General features: G+C 42.2%; 1 protein-coding gene across 1 annotated transcript in view; it reads right to left on the bottom strand.

The window, feature by feature from the left end:
- Window positions 1-17,693, bottom strand: part of LOC139380576 (coiled-coil domain-containing protein 148-like) — a 48,558-nt gene that overhangs the window by 20,900 nt on the left and 9,965 nt on the right. The window contains exons 8-9 of the mRNA XM_071123373.1: window positions 16,607-16,745; window positions 9,069-9,275 (exon numbers count right to left, since the gene is read on the bottom strand). Coding sequence (XP_070979474.1) covers window positions 9,069-9,275; window positions 16,607-16,745 — 346 coding nt within the window. The remainder of the gene's footprint in view (window positions 1-9,068; window positions 9,276-16,606; window positions 16,746-17,693) is intronic.

The following is a 17,693-nucleotide window of genomic DNA, read 5'->3' as shown; positions in this document are numbered from 1 at the left end:
ACCGTCAGGTCCCTCCAGCACCACCAGGCCTCTAGCACCACCAGGTCTCCTCCAGCAGCACCAGGCCTACTCCAACAGGGTAGCTGGACTGGTCTGTGTCTGCCACTTCCAGCACCAGTAGGCCTCCAGCATCACCAGGGCTCCAGCACCACCATCAGGCCTCCTCCAGCACCACCAGGACTTGTCCAGCACCACCATGCCTCACCTCCTCAGGCTTCAAGGTGATAGGGGTAGCAGGGTTAGGGTCAATTCCAATGCTTGATTTCAGTCATGAAGTGGAGAATTGATACGGAATTTAATTAGAATTTCAACAATCTCCAAGTTATGGAGTTGGAATTGAATTGGAATTAGACTGTTTGGACGTTTTGAATAGGAATTTAATTGTAATTGTAAAGACATTTCATCTTTGGAATTGAATTTAATTCAAATTCCATATTTTATATTTCCCAGTTAATGGAATGAATGCACATTGTATCAAACATTTACTGCAGGATTTGTTTTAAATAATTTCAACATGTGTTTCTATATTTCCAGTATAGCTTGCCTGTCTGAACAGTGACCTGATCAATTGGAATTTGTGGAATTGTTGGGAATAATATTGAATTGATTTTCCTTACATTGGAATTTAGAGGAATTTAGTTATCTTTGCATTCAAATACTGATCTGGAATTCAATTGAATAACATTTAATTTACAGGGACAGAGAATTTCATTGGTGAAATTAACCCCAACCCTGAGGGGTAGGGAATCATAATGAAACTCTTACCAACACATCCACTCCAATCATGATATAGAATACAACATTATTGGAATTTGAATTTTAAATAAACCAATATACTTATACTGCACCTGTAACAACACAGCATACCAGGCTGCTGTACCAACACAGCATACCAGGCTGCTGTAACAACACAGCATACCAGGCTGCTGTACCAACACAGCATACCAGGCTGCTGTACCAACACAGCATACCAGGCTGCTGTACCAACACAGCATACCAGGCTGCTGTAACAACACAGCATACCAGGCTGCTCTACCAACACAGCATACCAGGCTGCTGTACCAACACAGCATACCAGGCTGCTGTAACAACACAGCATACCAGTCTGCTGTACCAACACAGCATACCAGGCTGCTGTAACAACACAGCATACCAGGCTGCTGTACCAACACAGCATACCAGGCTGCTGTACCAACACAGCATACCAGGCTGCTGTACTAACACAGCATACCAGGCTGCTGTAACAACACAGCATACCAGGCTGCTGTACCAAAGATTCAAAATAGTATATAATGAAATAAGATGATGAAATTGCAGAAGTGGATTTCATCATGATGAATATAAATATTTGATTTATTTATTTAGAAGACCTACTGGAAACAGAGACACCAGTTGCAGCAACAAAGCATTTGTATAAGGCTGACAGAATGGCAAGGGGAATCCATCTTGTGCTCTGGTCGTGTCAGGATGATAAAGACCATGAGCACTCAGGAGAGATTTGGTTGGAAGGAGACTTCCATTTGTGCTCTGACTCAACTCCAGCACAGAAATACAATACGTGACTATAACGGAACTCATATGCGGTTGGGAAAGTCTCTGATTAACTTGGCAATATTTTGGATTGAATGCACAAAGATGCCTGCATTCTTTCTACCTCTGCACTGCGTAATTCCTTCTATTGTTATGATCAGAAATACAACCTATTATCAGTATGAGTTCAGTTTTAGGAAAGGGTGAGTTAACTCATAAAAGCTCATAAATATATGTAGCCTCTGGGGAAAAAAAGTGAATGAGTAATTTGCTAATCTTAGAAAATATTAGCCCTTTCTGAGACTCACGTAGACAGCGCATTTGATGATAAGGCAGTAGGAATACAAGGATATAACATCTATAGAAGAGACAGGAACGTCTACAGGGGAGGTGTTCAGAGCCATGTTCATGTAAAGCTCAGAGAGGATCTTATGACAAATGAAGTAGACGTGTTGCAGGTTCACCTGCCTCATGTGAAGCCTCTTCTTTTAGGCTGCTGATATAGGTCACCAAGTGCAAACTGTCTGGAGAATATGTGTTTTGATGTTAGACAAGGTCTCTGATGCTAAATGTGAAATGTGTTTTCTTGGTGACCCTGAACATCGACTGGTTATCATTTAGTTGTCCTCTCAAGAGGAAGCTTCTTACTTTGACTAATGCCTGTAGCATGACCCAGGCTATCATTCAACCAACCAGAGTGTCGACCAATAGTGGTTGATCTGTGACACAAGAGACATTTATAAGAGATCCGGACTCTTTTGTTGAAGATGTCATGTTTTATTTTATTTGAAGTATGTTAGTCTGCTGTGTATAAGGAGGATAATCCAGACGCAGCACTTGGAATATTTGTAAAATTATTCTTGCCAATAGTTTTTTTTTTTGTGACCATTTTCATTTTTCTTGTTGTAAAGGGCTACATGCACAATACACAAATCCATATAACTGAATAGTTAGCTCGCATCACAGAGTCAAAGAGTAACAATACATTTAGAATGTAAAGAGAGGGAAACATATGGGGAAAAAGAAGCAACTAGGGTTGCTAGTCAGTCTCTCAGCAAGGAGTTACACTCAGTGTCAGAATGGGTAATTAACAATAAACTGGCTTTAAATACTAATACTAATCTAAAACCATAAGCATTGTATTTGGTTCCAAGCATCCTCTATAGACCTAAACCTCCACTGGAGTTGTACATTAAGGGTGCGACCACTGAACAAGTTGAAGAAGCTGAACTCCTAGGAGTAACGTTGGTGTGGTCAGTTATCATGGTGAAGTCATATTGACAGAAGTTATTGTGAAGTTGGGGAGAGGTACGTCTGTTACAAAAAAAATATGTTTTGTGTTTTTGTACACAAAGATCAACTGTATTAGTTGTTCAGGCTCTGAACTTGCCCCGTCTTGATTACTGTCAGGTGCAGCATTGAAAGACCTAGCAGAGCTGCAGCTGGCTGAAAACAAAGCAACACGCCTGGCCCTTAACTACACACACAGAACTAACATCAACAACATGTATAATAGTCTTTCATGGTTGAGGGTTGAGGGGAAATGGACTACTTCTCTTCTAGTCTTTTTAAGAAACATTTGTAAATGCCTAATCTATTTGCATTCACTTCAAACAGACATACATCACCTACCAAACCACACACGCCATCACCGTATCCAAACCAAAAACAGATTTCATGTGTCGCTCAGTTACAGTGCCTTCAGAAAGTATTCATACCCCTTGACTTATTCCACATTTTGTTACAACCTGAATTCTAAATGGAGTCATCGTTTTTTCACTCTCGACCATCTACACACAATACCGTATAATGACAACCTGAAAACGTGTTTTTGGAATTGTTTGCAAATGTTTTGAAAAATGAAATACAGAAATATCTAATTTACATAACTATTCACACCCCTGACTCAATACTTAGTAGAAGCACCTTTGGCAGCGATTACAGCTGTGAGAATTCCTGGGTAAGTGCTGCAAAATCTGGACCCTTACAAATCAGCTGGGCTAGACAATCTGGACCCTCTCTTTCTAAAAGAATTGTTGCAACCCCTATTACTAGCCTGTTCAACCTCTCGTTCGTATCGTCTGAGATCCCTAAAGATTGGAAAGCTGCGGCGGTCATCCCCCTATTCAATGGGGAGACACTCTAGACCCAAACTGTTATAGACCTATATCTATCCTACCCTGCCTTTCTAAAGTCTTCGAAAGCCAAGTTAACAAACAGATCACTGACCATTTCGAATCCCACCGTACCTTCTCCGCTATGAAATCTGGTTTCCGAACTAGTCACCTCAGCCACGCTCAAGGTCCTAAATGATATCATAACCGCCATCAATAAAAGACAATACTGTGCAGCCGTATTCATTGACCTGGCCAAGGCTTTCGACTCTGTCAATCACTGCATTCTTATCGGCAGACTAAACAGCCATGGTTTCTCAAATGACTGCCTCGCCTGGTTCACCAGCTACTTCTCAGAAAGTGTTCAGTGTGTCAAATCAGAGGGCCTGTTGTCCGGACCTCTGGCAGTCTCTATGGGGGTGCAACAAGGTTCAATTCTCGGGCCGACTCTTTTCTCTGTATACATCAATGATGTTGCTCTTGCTGCTGGTGATTCTCTGTTCCACCTCTACTCAAACGACACCATTCTGTATACATCTGGCCCTTCTTTGGACACTGTGTTAAAACACCTCCAGACGAGCCTCTATGCTATACAACTCTCCTTCTGTGGCCTCCAACTGCTCATAAATGCAAGTAAAACTACGTAAATGCATGCTCTCTCAGAACTACTCTGGACGGTTCTGACTTAGAATACGTGGACAACTACAAATACCTAGGTTTCTGGTTAGACTGTAAACTCTCCTTCAAGACTCACATTAAGCATCTCCAAACCAAAATTAAATCTAGAATCTGCTTCCTATTTCACAACAAAGCATCCTTCACTCATGCTGCAAATAGACTCCAATACTTTACTTGGATGCAGTCTATCACAGTGCCATCCGTTTTGTCACCAAAACCCCATACATACCCACCACTGCGACCTGTATGCTCTCGTTGGCTGGCCCTCGCTTCATATTCGTCGCCAAATCCACTGGCTCCAGGTCATCTATAAGTCTTTGCTAGGTAAAGCCCTGCCTTATCTCAGCTCACTGGTCACCATAGCAGCACCCACCCGTAGCACGCGCTCCAGAATGTATATTTCACTGGTCACCAGTTCTCTGCTGCCAATGACTGGAACAAATTGCAAAAATCTGGAGACTCACATCTCCCTCACTAACTTTAAGCATCAGCTGCCAGAGCAGCTTACAGATCATTGCAGCTGTACATAGCACATCTGTAAATAGCCCACCCAACTACCTCATCCCCATATTGTTATTTTTTTTGTTGCTCCTTTACACCCCATCTATCACTCCAGTGTTAATGCTAAATTGTAATTATTTTGCTACTATGACCTATTTATTGCCTTACCTCCCTAATCTTACTTTATTTGCACTCACTTTTCTATTGTGTTATTGACTGTACGTTTGTTTATTCCATGTGTAACTCTGTGTTTGTGTCACACTGCTTTGCTTTATCTTGACCAGGTCGCAGTTATAAATAAGAACTTGTTCTCAACTGGCCTATCTGGTTAAATAAAGGTGAAATAAAAATAAATAAATAAAAAAAGTCTAAGAAATGTCCAAACCTGGATTGTGCAAACATTATGCAGCTTTATTAAATAGTACCCACAAACAACAGTCTCAACGTCAACAGTTAAGAGGCGACTCCGGGATGCTGGCCTTCTAGGTAGAGTTCCTCTATCCAGTGTCTGTGTTCTTTTGCCCATCTTAATCTTTTATTTTAATTGGCCAGTCTGAGATATGGCTTTTTCCTTGCAACTCTGCCTAGAAGGCCAACATCCCAGAGTCGCCTCTTCACTGTTGACATTGAGACTGGTGTTTTGAGGGTACTATTTAATGAAGCTGCCAGTTAAGGACTTCTGTTTCTCAATCTAGACACTCTAATGTACTTGTCCTCATTCTCAGATGTGCACCGGGGCCTCCGATTCCGCTTTTTATTCTGGTTAGAGCCAGTTTGCTCTGTTTTGTGAAGGGAGTAGTACACAGCGTTGTACAAGATCTTCCATTTCTTGGCAATTTCTCGCATGGAATAGCCTTCATTTCTCTGAACAAGAGTAGACTGACTGAGTTTCAGAAGAAAGGCCTTTGTTTCTGGCCATTTTGAGCCTGTAATCGAACCCACAAATGCTGATGCTCCAGATACTGAACTAGTCTAAAGAAGGCCAGTTTCATTGCTTCTTTAATCAGAACAACAGTTTTCAGCTGTGCTAACATAATTGCAAAAGGGTTTTCTAATGATCAATTAGTATTTTAAAATGATAAACTTGGATTAGCTAACACAACGTGCCATTGGAACACAGGAGGGATGGTTGCCGATAATGGGCCTCTGTACGCCTATGTAGATATTCCATTACAAATCTGCCGCTTCCAGCTACAATAGTCATTTACAACATTAACAATGTCTACACTGTATTTCTGATCAATTTGATGTTATTTTAACGGATAAATAATTTACTTTTCTTTAAAAAACAAGGACATTTCTAAGTGACACCAAACGTTTAAATAGTAGCGTATATATACAGAATTCCACATTTATGTTATGGTGTTCTGCGTGTAGGCCAGTGACACAAAATCTCAATGTAATCCATTTTAAATTCAGGCTGTAACACAACTAAATGTGGAAAAGCCAAGGGGTATAAATACTTTCTAAGGCACTGTATAGGGCATAGGTCTGTTATTTTCACTGTACGTGGGCAATTTCTCTATATGGGCCATTTGTGTAATTTAATTTATTGTGTTTAGGGATGTTTTAACTTGCTTTGATTTAATCGCTATGACATGGTCATCTACAGTGCCTTCGGAAAGTATTCAGACCCCTTGACTTTTTCCACATTTTATTACGTTACAGCCTTATTCTATAATGGATCAAATAAAACAAGGTCCTCAGTGATCTACACACAACACCCCATAATGACAAAACAAAAACTTATTTTTAGCAAATGTATAAAAGAATTAAAACATAAGTATTCAGACCCTTTGCTATGAGACTCAAAATTAAGCTCATGTGCATCCTGTTGCCATTGACCATCCTTGAGATGTTTCTACAACTTGTTTGGAGTCCACCTGTGGTAAATTCAATTGATTGGACATGATTTGGAAAGGCACACACATGTCTAGATAAGGTCCCACAGTTCACAGTGCATGTCAGACCAAAAACCAAGCCATGAGATCGAAGGAATGGTCCGTAGAGCTCTGAGACAGGATTGTGTCGATGCAAAGGGTACCAAAACTGGGGAAGGGTACCAAAATATTTCTGCAGCATTGAAGGTCCCCAAGAACACAGTGGCCTCCATCATTCTTAAATGGAAGAAGTATGGAACCACCAAGACTCTTCCTAGAGCTGGTTGCCCGGCCAAACTGAGCAATCAGGGGAGAAGGGCCTTGGCCAGGGAGGTGACCAAGAACCCGATGGTCACTCTGACAGCGCTCTAGAGTTCCTCTGTGGAGATATTTTCTCCAGAAGGACAACCATCTCTGCAGCACTACCAATCAGGTCTTTATGGTAGAGTGGCCAGACGGAAGACACTCCTCAGTAAAAGGCACATGACAGCCGGCTTAGAGTTTGTCAAAAGGTACCTAAAGACTCTCAGAACATGAGAAACAAGATTCTCTGATCTGATGAAACCAAGATTGAACTCTTTGGCCTAAATGCCAAGCATCACATCTTGAGGAAACCTGGCACAATCCCTACGGTGAAGCATGGTGGTGGCATACATCATGCTGTGGGGATGTTTTTCAGCGGCAGGGACTGGGAGACTAGTCAGGATTGAGGTAAAGATGAAAGGAGTAAAGTACAAAAAAATAGCTCCAAAGAGCTCAGGACTTCAGACAGGGGCGAAGGTTAACCTTCCAACAGGACAATGGCCCAATGCACACAGCCAAGACAACGCAGGAGTTCCTTCGAGACAGGTCTCTGAATGTCCTTCAGTGGCCCAGCCAGAGCCCGGATATTAAGCCGATCAAACATCTCTGAAGAGACCTGAAAATAGCTGTGCTCCCCATCCAGCCTGACAGAGCTTGAGAGGATCTGCAGGGAACAATGGGAGAAACTCCCTAAATACAGGTGTGCCAAGGGTCTGAATGTAAATGTGATATTTCAGTTTTTTATTTGTAATACATTTGTAATACATTTACGCAAAAATAAATGTTTTTGCTTTGTCATTATGGGTGGGGTATTGTGTGCAGATTGATGAGGGGGGAAAAAAACGATTTAATCAGAATAAGGCTGTAAACGTAACAAAATGTGGAAAAAGTCTGAATGCTTTCCGAAGGCACTGTATGTATGTTTTTGTTTCTGATGTATGGTATGGGCCACAGACATGCCAGATCAGGTCATGTTATCTGTGTAAACACATGTACATGACCACAAAGAGTGGGAAGCCACCAACATGAAGTCAGTCCTTACTGTTATCTAATTAGCTGTGGTTAAACAAATCTCCAAACCCCTTATAAAAAACATCAGCTATGCTATAGACGGCTAGATAAACTAAACAGAACTTGTTCATCAGTTAATTGACAAGAAAACCTTACTAGGATGACACACTGCAAGAGTGGGGGACTTTTTCCATGTACGCAACTTGCTTTTTGAGCGAATCGAACAAACCCTCCAATACAGTTACATGTCGGCAAGATAAGGCTGTCCTTATTAGCTTGTTAGCGTTCACAGCCCATCACTAGTGCCATCCCGAACCGAGCATGAGAAACTAGCTGGCAAGAGGAAATGTCAGTGAGTGAGAGTTGAGTAAAGTCTGGTGTACACTACACAATGTTAGCCCCGATTTGGCTGTCCCAGACAACTTTTTGAGATCGGAACAAAGCACTGAGATGCAGTGCCTTAGACCGCTACGTCACTCGGGAGTCCAAACATTCTCATCACATCATTGTTTTCGCAAGACAGCGTGGTATCAATAATCCTCACGACCAAGTAAAGAATCTTGTGTTACTGTTCAGTGCCAGATCGTTAAGTGTGCGCACCACTACGTTGGCAAGACAAAAAAACAACATGAAAAACAGTCTCGGCGATATTAGGATTTTGAAAGTCGTGTAGGCATTAGCTGCCTCCTTAGTGGAGGTCTTCTACACAGTCAGACAGAGGTGTGTGTCCCAAATGGCAATCTATTCTCTAAGTAGTGCACTACTTTTGCTGCGGACTCTGGTCAAAATAGTGCACTATATAGACAATAGGATGCCAATTCAGACATAGGATGCCATTTCAGACATAGGATGCCATTTCAGACATAGGATGCCATTTCAGACATAGGATGCCATTTCAGAAACAGGATGTAATTTCAGAAACAGGATGTAATTTCAGATAGGATGCCATTTCAGACATAGGATGCCATTTCAGACACAGGATGTAATTTCAGACATAGGATGCCATTTCAGAATATAGGATGCCATTTCAGTGTACTGCGTGTATCTCTACCTTGTCACTGAAGCGGGAGCAGATGTCCTGCTGGTGCTTGCGGTCTGTGTGGAGGGCCAGCTCCTCCCGATGGGTCTGCCTGGCCTCCTCAAGGGTCACCAGGGCTTTAAACATCAGGTCAGCCCGATCCCGCTGCCAACTCTGGGCCACCACATGCATCTGGGTCTGGGTGAAGCGCTGCCAGTCCCAGCGCCGCTCGTGGTCCATCTGCAACAAGTCACCATGGAGATACAAATACAACCATAACATAACACAGAACAGGTTTCGCTGCAGTGTTTTCTATTCTAGGTTTCAAGAACCTTCATTTTACCAGTCAAATACCCTTGAGGTTAGAAACCTCTTTTGCCACAGGAACCTTTTTTGCCAGGCTTATGTAGCGATATTTCCTGATACAATAGTGCCGTTAGACGGGATGCACAAGTTTGGTCGTAGTAACATATAAGTAATACGTAGCATATAATATGCAACAACATATATAGCAGAGCATATACTGTGGGCGACATAGCAACATGCAAACCTGTATTGATACATTAGATCAGACTGTCATGCTAAAGCAGCTACACAGATACTACAGAGTAACACCCGGGTCTTGATATTGGTTTAGATAAGTGGTGTTCAGTGGACCTTTTCCTTTCCAGCGTTTTGCATACGGGGGGCGTATATAGCGATTCATCATTGTGGCAGCAATCACACAGAGGCAGCTTCACTTGGCTACCTTATTGGAACAGAGGGAATTCCATTCATCTATGGACTAATAGTGGCTAACTGACGGTGTGACGGCATTAGGCGGCTGACTGTTTTTATTGAACGTGAGCGAGCTGACAGATCTGCCACTGTGCCAGAGGCAGCCTGAGCACAGCTTGTTTATTAACGCATAACTTTACAACTTGAAGAAGATCCATCATCCTTTTCCTTTCTCTGTCTCTCTCTCTCTCTCTGTTTATTTCTCCGTCCCTCTTTGGGGAATTTGTGTGTGTGTGTGTATGCACGCCTATGCGTTCATGTGTGTGCATGTACATGTGTGTGTGTGCATGCGCTCACATTCTGTAAGGATTCTTAAAGCTGTACAGCAGTATTAATTCAGCTGCTGACTGACAAACCCCTGCAGAGCCTCAGTTATAAGTGTGAGGGCAGAGCGGCCATACAACGATGAAAGAATAGAGACAGATCCCCCAAGCCACTAGAAAACCTACATTTAATCCATAAATACCAAGGAACATCATTGGGTAGCTCCATTGAATGGCAATAGCAGACAATTGACCTCTGACCGTGGCCACTGGAAACGGAAACATTCACCAGCTGTGTCCACTAGGGGTCATAGTGCAGTCTGTTAAACCTCAGCATCCACGGCACTGATAATCCTCATGATTCTAGGTTTGAAATCACCTACTGCATTTGCATATCAAGTGTCTCGGCGTGTCCATTGGTGAGGACAGGGACAGTGACCTGAACGTGCAACTTGAATAGAGGTCAGGGTAGAAGTGATTGTTAGAATTGATCATAAGTGCACTGTCCAAGTGTCCAGATAGTCACTCACTCAGAAAAGGTGCAGAACAAGGTCGAGGGTCAAACGTCTTTGATAGACCAAACATTAGCCAATCACAATCACACAACACGCCATCCTCCGTTTCAAGTGAAACATTTCTTAGGGCTGAAAAAACTGTCAAAAAGATTGCCGAAAGAGCCCTTTGTCTCAATGGTTCAATTCATGTAGCTGTGCTTTTAACAACTAAGATGAATCAAAAGGCTACGTAATCAAAGCAGCAGGATGGACCTTTTTCTTTTACAGCTCTGCACTCCTTTCTTCCTGTTTCCTTTCTGAAGTAGGCCTGAAAGAGGTGGCAAACTGTTCACCACATACAGCGCAGGTAAAGTGTGCTACAGAGGATACACAACCGATTTTAATATCAAAGCTTTGACTGGGCCGCTGTGGACAGAACGTTGACCGTTCCATATGTCTCCAACTGCTCTGCCCTGCTATGATCAAACAATACTCCCTTATCTCTCATCACATTTGCATGAATCGGAAGGTGATGGACAATAGCTTACAATCATCCAAAATAAATCTCCAGAAAATGATTGCATGCAGATGGAATGGGAGAGTAGTTGAACGGAGCTCTATTAACCCTGGTACAATGACTGTCTTCCGCTCAGACATTTTTTGTTTGTTGCTAACTAGCTCAACTAGATTTTCAACTGGCTCAATAGTGAGTAGTAGCGGTCATGACTTCTCTAATCCTCATGTCCACAATAGGCCAATTTACAATGGCCGCATACAGTATGTCTGTGGATGAGCTCAGGGAATGATGTTTTCCAACAACATACAGACAAAGGGCAAATGTGCCAACAACACACAGCTGGAATGCAGTAAAAAATGTACGTGATTCATTGTATGTCTAATGGAGCAAAACGAGTATGAGGAACACACTGTTCTAGCACTCCCTGTCTTTATATATTATGAGAATAAAGCTGCAGTGCCTTGAGAAAGTATTCACACCCCTTGACCATTTTCCACATTTTGTTGTGTTACAGCCTGAATTAAAATGTAATCAATTGGGATTTTGTGTCATTGTCTTTAGTGGCCTACACACGATGCCCCATAATGTCAAAGTGGACTTTTTACAATTGATAGTGTTTAACATAAAAAGAAAAGATGACCACCTTGTCTCTGTAGGCTATAAAAACAAAGAGAGTCGCACACTCTATGTATAAACTCCCAGTCATTTATTGAGTAAACCACCAACGTCTCGGCATCACTGTGCCTTCTTCAGGGTAATGTCATGAATGTTGAACCAGGTTACGTAGGCATTTTTGTTTGTTTGTTATAGCTTACAGTTTATTCACAGTTACCTCTAGCACCTCTACACTAATAATTTTCTCTGGTTGTGCGTCAACTCATGCTTTTTATTACCTCATCTCTGTACCCCACACATACAATTATCTGTAAGGTCCCGCAGTCGAGCAGGGAATTTCAAACACAGACTCAACCACAAAGACCAGGGAGGTTTTCCAGAAGGGCACCTATTGGTAGATAAAAAAAAAATCTTTAAACATACATTGAATATCCCTTCGAGCATGGTGAAGTTATTAATTACACTTTGGATGGTGTATCAATACGCCCAGTCATGATAAAGGTACAGGCGTCCTTCCTAACTCAGATGCCGAAGAGGAAGGAAACCGCTCAGGGTTTTCACTATGAGGCTAATGGGGACTTTAACAGAGTTGAATGGCTGTGATTAGGAGAAAACTGAGGATGGATCAACAACATTGTAGTTACTCCACAATACTAACCTAAATGACAGAGTAAAAATAAGGAAGCCTGTACAGAATCTAAATATTACAAAACATGCATCCTGTGTGCAAACTTTATGTCCTGAATAGAGCATCATGTTTGGGGCAAATCCAACACAACACCTCACTGAGTACCACTTCATATTTTCAAGAACAGTGTTGGCTGCATAATGTTATATGTATGCCTGTCATCAACAAGGACTGGGGAGTTTTTTTTTAGGATAAAATACATGGAATAGAGCTAAGCACAGGCAAAATCCTAGAGGAAAACCTGGTTCAGTCTGCTTTCCACCAGACACTGGGAGATAAATTCACCTTCCAGCAGGACAATAACCTAAAACACAAGACCAAATATACACTGGAGTTGCTTACCAAGACTACATTGACTGTTCCTGAGTGGCCTAGTTACAGTTTTAACTTAAATCAGCTTGAAAATCTATGGAAAGACTTGAAAATGGCTGTCTAGCAATGATCAACAACCAACTTGACAAGTGATTGAAGAATTTAAAAAAATGAATGAGCAAATATTGTATAATCCAGTTATGCATAGCTCTTAGAGACTTACCCAGAAAGACTAACAGGTGTAATCACTGCCAAAGGTGATTCTAACATGTATTAACTCAGGGGTGTGAATACTTACTGTATGTAAATTAGATACTTCTGTATTTCTTTTTTTTTTTTTACATTTCCAACAATTTCAACAAAAAAAAACTGTTTTCACTTTGTGATTATGGTTTATTGTGACTAGATGGGTGAGAAAAACAATCTATTTCATCTATTTTGAATTCAGGCTGTAACACAACAAAATGTGGACTAAGTCAAGGGGTATGAATACTATATAAATACTTTTTTTCAAGGTAGAAGTGATTGTTGTAATTGATCAAAAGTGCACTGTCCAAGTGTCCAGAGTCAGTCGATCTTTCAGAAGAAAGTGCAGAACAAGGTCAAAGGTCAAACAAAGACCAACCATTAGCCAATCACATTCATAATACCATGCTCCCTTTCAAGTGAAACATTTCTTAAGAGACGAAAAACTGTAAAACTGCAATTATTTCACAAAAGAGACAATTATAGAAAGAACAGAGCCCTTTGTCACAATGGTTCAATTCATGTAGCTGTGCTTTTAAAACAACTAAGATGAATCAAAAGGCTACGTAATCAAAGCAGCAGGATGGACCTTTTTCTTTTACAGCTCTGCACTCCTTTCTTCCTGTTTCCTTTCTGAAGTAGGCCTGAAAGAGGTGGCAAACTGTTCACCACATACAGCGCAGGTAAAGTGTGCTACAGAGGATACACAACAGATTTTAATATCAAAGCTTTGACTGGGCCGCTGTGGACAGAACATCCACGTTGACCGTTCCATTTGTCTCCAACTGCCCTGCTATGATCAAACAATACTCCCTTATCTCTCATCACATTTGCATGAATCGCAAGGTGATGGACAATAGCTTACAATCATCCAAAATAAATCTCCAGAAAATGATTGCATGCAGATGGAATGGGAGAGTAGTTGAACAGAGCTCTATTAACCCTGGTACAATGACTGTCTTCCACTCTGATATTTTTTTGTTTAATTAGCTCAACTAGATTTTCAACTGGCTCAATAGTGAGTAGTATCGGTCATGACTTCTCTCATCCTCAAGTTCACAATAGGCCAATTGACAATGGCCACATACACTGAGTGCACAAAACACTCTTCCCATGACATAGACTGACAAGGTGAATCCAGGTGAAAGCTATGATCCATTAGTGATGTCACTTGTTAAATCCTCTTCAATCAGTGTAGATGAAGGGGAGGAGACAGGTTAAAGAAGGATTTTTAAGCCTTGAGACATGGAGCTGAAATTAAAGATCCCAGAAATTTTCCATACACACAAAAAACATACAACATCAAAAATGTTGTGCACAAATTTGTTTACATCCCTGTTAGTGATAATTTCTCCATTGCCATGATAATCCATCCACCTAACAGGTGAGGCATATCAAGAAGCTGATTAAACAGCATGATCATTACACAGGTGAACCTTGTGCACTTTTGTCACACAACCCAATGCCACAGATGTCTCAAGTTTTGAGGGAGCGTGCAATTGGCATGCTGACCGCAGGAATGTTCACCAGAGCTGTTGCCAGATAAATGAATGTTAATTTCTCTACCATAAGCCACCTCCAGAGCGGTTTGCTGATGCTGATGAACAGAGTGCCCCATGGTGGCGGTGGGGTTAAGGTATGGGCAGGAATAAGCTACGGACAACGAACCCAATTGCATTTTATCAATGGCAAGTTGAATGCACAGAGAGACCGTGACGAGATCCTGAGGCCCATTGTCATGCCATTCATCCGTGGCCATCCCCTCGTGTTTCAGCATGATAATGCACGGCCCCATGTCGCAAGGATCTGTACACAATTCCTGTCCCAGTTCTCCCATGGCCTGCATACTCATCAATCACCCATTGAGCATGTTTGGGATGCTCTGGATCAACGTGTACGACAGCGTGTTCCAGTTTCCCGCCAATATCCAGCATCTTCACACAACCATTAAAGAGGAGTGGGAAAACATTCCACAGGCAACAATCAACAGCCTGATCAACTCTATGTGAAGGAGATGTGTTGCGCTGCATGATACAAATGGTGGTCACACCAGATACTGAATGGTTTTCTAATCCACGCACCTACTTTGTTTTAAGGTATATCTGTATTCCCAGTAATGTGAAATCCATAGATTAATGGCCTAATTCATTTATTTCAACTGACTGATTTCCTTATATGAATTGGAACTCAGTCAAATCTTTGAAAATGTTGTATGTTGGGTTTATATTTTTGTTCAGCATATGTTTTCCAACAGCATAAACATACAGGACAAATACATGCAACTGCGATGCAGTAAAACATTTCCGTGCTTCACTTTGTGTCTAATAGAGCAGACAGAGTATGAGGAAAACACTGTTCCATCATTCACTGTGTTTCGATATTACGAGAATAAAACTATGTTTGTACTACTCACATTTTGCGTGTATTACGAGAATAAAAGTATGCTGAAATAACTGAGCTATACTGTCTGATGATCTTGTTTTTCCTGCTCATCGTTGAGAAAATGTTTCACCCCTGGACATCCTTCTTCATCAGTTCGAGAGTTCGGCAATGCCAAACATTACTTGAGGCAAGAAGCCTGCTTTTTTTCCCGAACAAACTCCACAATAATGAGTTAGGCCATTTTGCTCAAGGGACTGATTACCAATAAGAATTGAGCCAACGTAATTATGACTAATAGCTGTATTAGGTGCCGTCTGCACTCCATTGACTCTGGCTCTGTTTTGTCGGGCCGGAAGAGGAGAAAGAGAGAGCGCAGGAGGAAATGGCTAGATCTATCTCATCACAGCCACTTGAGGCTGAATGTGGCCCTAGGTGTAGCACCCAAATGGAACAGATCTGAGAACAGGTCTGGGAAAGGAGAGAGAGGGGGGAGAGGGAGGGGACGAGGTCCTTGGCGGTTGTCATAGTGACGGGGGAGCGGAGGCAGTGGTGTGAGTGGAGGGCTGAGGTGTGTCCACAGACGGTGGCACGGCACATCCTACAGCCTGCCAAGCACATCATTTACTAGACGAGCACCACGCTGACCAGGGAGATGAAGAGGAGAGACAGAGAGTCTCAGAGCTCTGGGAGAGGATGTGTGTCGAGAGGCAGAGAGAGGCTGGTATTCAGTCGATTGCAGATAGTGGATTTTGATTGCTTTTGATTTGAGTGCATTTGATTTGAGTGCATTTGATTTGATTGCATTTGATTGTATACCAACCAGAGTCACCTTATGGCTGGGTGAGTTTTTTTCTCAATCTGTGCTGTGTGCATTGGACGTGCCCTTGGTATGTGTGTATGTAAAGGGGTGTGATGACAAATCACTTTGCTGGGCTGTGTCCCAAGTGGTACACGCTTAGAAAAAAGGTGCTATCTAGAACCAAAAAGCGCTCTTTGGCTGTCCCCAGAGGAGAACTCTTTGAAAAACCTCTTTTGGTTCCAGGTAGAACCCGTTTGGGTTCCACGTAGAACCCTTTCCATAGATGGTTCTACAGTACTTGGAACCCAAATGTGTTTTACTTGGAACCAAAAAGGGTTCTCCCATGGCTAGAGTGTACCCTATTCCCTTTATAGTGCACTAAAATGTACATAAAGGTTATACTTTTGACCAGGGCCCAAAGGGTGCCATTTGGGACGCATACATAGTAAATCCAGAGCTGTTACTGTTGTTTACTGACCAGCTCCTGTCTGGATCTGTGGGGAAACAGTCTTTGCAGCAAGTCCATGTAAAGGGCTCTGTGGTTGTGCAGATCAGGAGGGTACTGGCTCACAGTCATCTGGAAGCGGAGATGGTCATCTGCCGACCAGCCACAGAACCTGGAACAAAGAGAAACATGTGTGGATCACCTGCTGCAAACACAACAAAGCACACACTGAGAATTGTTGTACAGTGACACCCACACAACGTCTCATTCCTGTCAACATTCAATTTTCACCAAAGAACGTCTGCATGATAAAGATCTGGGGCTTTCTTTTGTGTGTGCGCGTGCGTGCGTGTGTCTGTCTGTCTGTCTGTCTGTGTGTAGCTGTGTTTAGCATCAATGGAAATTAATATTAGTATGAGTAGATTAGTAGAATGCATTGATGTAATCAACCCCCTGGTGTGTTAAGCATAAATCATAGTCCCCAGACGCTGAGATGCGACAGTCTGGCTTCCCATTGTGATACAGGTACTCTGAGACCACCATCCACGGGGGACGCACATCCCGAACGAGCACCTCCCCACAATTCCCAACCGGCGCGTCTCCCAGTATGTGTCCTCTATTCATTTGAATATGTTGACAGCTGGAGAAATTGCTTGAGCTGCGCCAAGAATTCGGAAAAAAAGTATGAACTTAAACGGTCCAACATTCTAGAACATTGCTGTGCGTACAAGTTTGGTAGACTGACAGAACCTTAAGACTACCTGTTTTTAACAGCCAGCCTCCCTAGGGAGGGTAAACTTGTTTTATGTGTATAAGATCTATGGTACCAAGCTGACTCTTTCATCTCTTTGTTCCACGTCCACACTGTGCTCTATCATTATGTCACACGGCAGGATCTCTCTGCATCAACACCGGCGCTTTGCTTTGATTCGTTTGGAGCAAGACATCAATTCAAAATGGCGGGCTATCAAGCAACCCCTGCTTCAGCTCAGCAGGATCTACCCGCTGGACACAGACGTCCGTTCAATGTCTAGATTGAGTTGTCAGCTAACGTGAATTCAACGCGAAATCAAACATTTTTTAAACCCTTGTCATTGGATTTAGGTTAGAAGGTGAGAAA

The sequence above is a fragment of the Oncorhynchus clarkii genome, chromosome 22 (genome assembly GCF_045791955.1).
Source record: "Oncorhynchus clarkii lewisi isolate Uvic-CL-2024 chromosome 22, UVic_Ocla_1.0, whole genome shotgun sequence".
Classification (NCBI taxonomy): domain Eukaryota; kingdom Metazoa; phylum Chordata; class Actinopteri; order Salmoniformes; family Salmonidae; genus Oncorhynchus; species Oncorhynchus clarkii.
This window is presented reverse-complemented; position numbering and strand designations above follow the sequence as displayed.